A 3,786-nucleotide genomic window follows, 5' to 3' on the forward strand; every position below is an offset into this window, starting at 1 on the left:
CAGAGAAAGCCCGTGACGTGGGTGGCTTCTGCACTTCCTCTCTGAGTCTGTGTCAGCCCCCTAATGAAACGAAGGTGCCCTTCTGCCGCCCCAGGATCTGTGGCCCAGGGGAGACCACAGATGCCCTCTCAGCTTGCGGCCCATCCTTCTGTTTGATCTCAGCAGGAAAAGAGTCTTCGCAATCCACACTTTTTCTTTCTCTCCTCACATCAGAGCAAAGGCAAATAATAATTTAAACAGCATCCTTTTATAATATGAAAACCTTTGGCTTTCAACACAACTAGAAAGGAAGCCATTCGTCCCTGCCTCGAATGAGCTGTCATTGCTTTTTCACCGGAGGTGATGGACATGCCCTGAGCCGATGCGAGACACTGCCAGTCACAGCAAGCAGATAATTTAATAATTGGCCCCTTTGAAGCTAATGGGGTTGAGTATGGACTAATCCTTTGGTTTTGTGACTGTCGTTCCAGTTGTCTCAGCAACCAGCCTGGACATTCACGCACTTTCACAGGCAGAACACCTCAGCCCCTTCTCCTGTGAAATTCGGTATTGAAAGATGCATACTCCATTATATGTGTGTGTAGAGAGTAATCCTGTGTCGTACTCTACACACAGGAAGCAGAGTGTCTGCAGTGTCAACTGCTACGTTAATGGATTCTTCCGCAAATGTCGAGGTTGATTTATCCGCCCAAGGTCTGGTTCATAAATCCACTTACCACCCATCCGTCCCCGGGAGAGACAGAAGAATAAAGGAGCTGGAGGAAAGTAGCTCTTGAGAGCCGCTGGGAACGGTTACTCTTCTGCTCCTAGACCACTTAGATTTCTATGGCTCACTTAACAAAGTTTCCAAATCTTATGGAGTCTTTATTCCTCAGAAATGCCTGAAACATAGCCCTCACTTCATTGGCTCAAAAGGCTCAGGACCGAGAAGAAGAATAGGAAGTCCAGGGGCCTAGAGTTAAAAGGAACTTTTCCCTGAGTCCTTGTGACCTCGAGATGCAGAAGGAAGTGAACTGTTGACCGGAAAGGTAGGAGTATAAACGTCTTTGGCTTCTGAAAATGGGGTGCGCCTTCACCTCTTGTCAGAAGTGGAATAACTGCAGGAGTAGGAAACCCTAGAGAGAGAACACGCTTCCCGTCTCTGCAGAATGTTCGCAGCCGGATTCTTTATTCACAGTTTAAGATTTCTAAAACCTTTACCTTTCCGGCGATAAGGGGGTGTGCTCAGAGGGCCCAGGACAGTGACAAGTGTGTGCAGGGCGACCCAGATCTCATCGCCGCCTCCCAGGATGGGACAAGGACAAGGAAGTTCCTTACAGCTGGAAAGGGCTGGTTCTGTAGCTCACACAAGAGTTGAACTCTAAAAATAGAGTGAAGGTGCTGGAAACAAGGAAATCAAGTGAATGGTGGAAATAATAACCAGGCAAACTCACAAGCAAATGAACAGATAAACTTGTGGAATTCCTGAGCCCAGGAGGAGGGCTGGGCTGAAAGTCACGGCTCCCACAACCGCTTTCGTCTCTCGTCCCCCACAGCCGGACTCCTGTGTGGCTGAACGGCCTCAGACATCTTCCCATTCCCATTTCTGTCACTAGCTGAGTTCGCTGCTTTCTCTCCCACACGGGAAAAGTCCCTTCCGGTCTGCCTGCTCTCCCTCGGTGGGCAGAAACGTTGTCAGGGCTGGCCACGGACACCTGCCATGCCGCCAGCTCACCTGCCCTGCCTCCATCCACACATCTGTGAGGCCCTCCAGGCACTGGACCGACAGTGAGGCAAACGCCCTCTCTCTTCCTAGATTCCTCAAGGTCACGGGATCTGTCCCCAGACTCAGCCCCCAGAAAGGAGGGACGGGGCCAGAGCACAGAGGGCCCCATGCCGGTGCCTGGGCTCCGCGCTTCCTTCCGACCCCTCGCTGGCAGACCCTTGGACAAGCGCAGGGCAGGACAACCTGTCGTTACAGCGCCGGGATTCCTTCCCAGGCCTGTTGTGTACGGCACCACTTCAGCGTTGGTTTGCAAAAGTGATGTTTCCTCCCAACTGGCAATGTAAAAGTCCATTTGGACATTCAAAACCCAAGATACATGTAGCTTTTTACATTGCCTTTTGCCCTTCACTCTGACAACTCTCCCGGGAACGAAGCCTTTAGTGGTGGGAGTGTGGGGTTAACGGGGAGTTAGGGAAATGAGAACACACTGCCCCACTGCACTTGCCGAGCAAGGAGCCTCTGGTAATCCAGGAGTACAACGAGGCTGCCTTTTTATAGGAGGCCTTCCCACCCACTATTTACTGTGAGTACGATGTCTCTTCCTGCTGCCAGTACCCACTGTCCCCATTCCTGCCTCTGTCCCCAAGCACCCAATCAAGAGTCCTTCTTGCGCTCTCAGGGGTCCTGGCTGCTACACTCTCGGGGGTCCTGGCTGCTGCGCTCTCGGGGGTCCTGGCCGCTGCACTCTGGGGGGTCCTGGCCGCTGCGCTCTCGGGGGTCCTGGCCGCTGCGCTCTCGGGGGTCCTGGCTGCTGCGCTCCCGGGGGTCCTGGCCGCTGAGCTCTCGGGGGTCCTGGCTGCTGCGCTCTCGGGGGTCCTGGCCACTGCACGCTCTCGGGGGTCCTGGCCACTGCACGCTCTCGGGGGTCCTGGCTGCTGCGCTCTCGGGGGTCCTGGCCACTGCAGCTCTCGGGGGTCCTGGCCGCTGCACTCTGGGGGGTCCTGGCCGCTGCGCTCCCGGGGGTCCTGGCCGCTGCACTCTCGGGGGTCCTGGCCGCTGCGCTCTGGGGGGTCCTGGCCGCTGCGCTCTGGGGGGTCCTGGCCGCTGCGCTCTCAGGGATCCTGGCTGCTACACTCTCGGGGGTTCTGGCCGCTGCGCTCTGGGGAGTCCTGGCCGCTGCACTCTGGGGGGTCCTGGCCGCTGCGCTCTGGGGGGTCCTGGCCGCTGCGCTCTGGGGGGTCCTGGCCGCTGCGCTCTCAGGGATCCTGGCTGCTACACTCTCGGGGGTCCTGGCCGCTGCGCTCTGGGGAGTCCTGGCCGCTGCACTCTGGGGGGTCCTGGCCGCTGCGCTCTCAGGGATCCTGGCTGCTACACTCTCGGGGGTTCTGGCCGCTGCGCTCTCAGGGATCCTGGCTGCTGCACTCTCGGGGGTCCTGGCCGCTGCGCTCTGGGGGGTCCTGGCCGCTGCGCTCTGGGGGGTCCTGGCCGCTGCGCTCTCAGGGATCCTGGCTGCTACACTCTCGGGGGTCCTGGCCGCTGCGCTCTGGGGAGTCCTGGCCGCTGCGCTCTGGGGGGTCCTGGCCGCTGCGCTCTCAGGGATCCTGACTGCTGCACTCTCGGGGGTTCTGGCCGCTGCGCTCTTGCTCCTGGGGGTCCTGGTCACTGCGCTCTCGAGGGTCCTGGCTGCTGCGCTCACGTGGCCCCACACTCGGGATCTGTCCCTGCTCAGCTGCTGTTCCCCAGTTCCACACGACCCCTCCCGTGTTCTGTGCCTCTGCTCTCTCCTGGGGCCTTTCCACCCTGAGTGACGGCCCTGAGGCTGGTCCGGAGAGAGGACAGATCGAGGGCACTGCCCCCTTGTCCCAGTCGCACCGGTGAACACCTCTGATTTCCCCTCCCCTGTCTTCTCTGCTCACCACAGAACTACCTTCCTGTCGGCTCACTTTGGGGAAATATCACACTCCATTTCCTTCTAAGGGGAACCCTTGGCTTTACTTCCCATGATGAGAAGTAATCAGGAGGCTGAGGGTGTGAACAGGAAGGAGATCAAGTATGTGTGATCCGGCTCCGAGGCCTCTAGA

At 58.0% G+C, this 3,786-nt stretch overlaps 1 protein-coding gene across 1 annotated transcript; it reads left to right on the forward strand.

Annotated features, from left to right (window-relative positions):
• The first annotated feature begins 1,872 nt into the window (after positions 1-1,872).
• Positions 1,873-3,513, forward strand: LOC136335396 (PTS system fructose-specific EIIB'BC component-like). The gene is made up of 3 exons (XM_066276671.1): positions 1,873-2,010; positions 2,264-2,578; positions 2,671-3,513. Exons 1-3 carry the CDS (start codon positions 1,873-1,875, stop codon positions 3,511-3,513), a joined length of 1,296 nt encoding a protein of 431 aa, XP_066132768.1.
• The last annotated feature ends 273 nt before the right edge of the window (positions 3,514-3,786 follow it).

Source organism: Saccopteryx bilineata, chromosome 4 (genome assembly GCF_036850765.1).
Source record: "Saccopteryx bilineata isolate mSacBil1 chromosome 4, mSacBil1_pri_phased_curated, whole genome shotgun sequence".
NCBI lineage: Eukaryota > Metazoa > Chordata > Mammalia > Chiroptera > Emballonuridae > Saccopteryx > Saccopteryx bilineata.

What these genes read in the sequence shown, in the direction of transcription:
- LOC136335396 (XM_066276671.1), top strand. Translation starts at nt 1,873, where the DNA reads ATGCCGGTGCCTGGGCTCCGCGCTTCCTTCCGACCCCTCGCTGGCAGA. An exon ending in ACGGCACCACTTCAGCGTTG is followed by an intron (nt 2,011 to 2,263) that starts GTTTGCAAAAGT and finishes GCCTTTTTATAG; the next exon opens with GAGGCCTTCCCACCCACTAT. An exon ending in TGGCTGCTGCGCTCTCGGGG is followed by an intron (nt 2,579 to 2,670) that starts GTCCTGGCCACT and finishes TGGCCACTGCAG; the next exon opens with CTCTCGGGGGTCCTGGCCGC.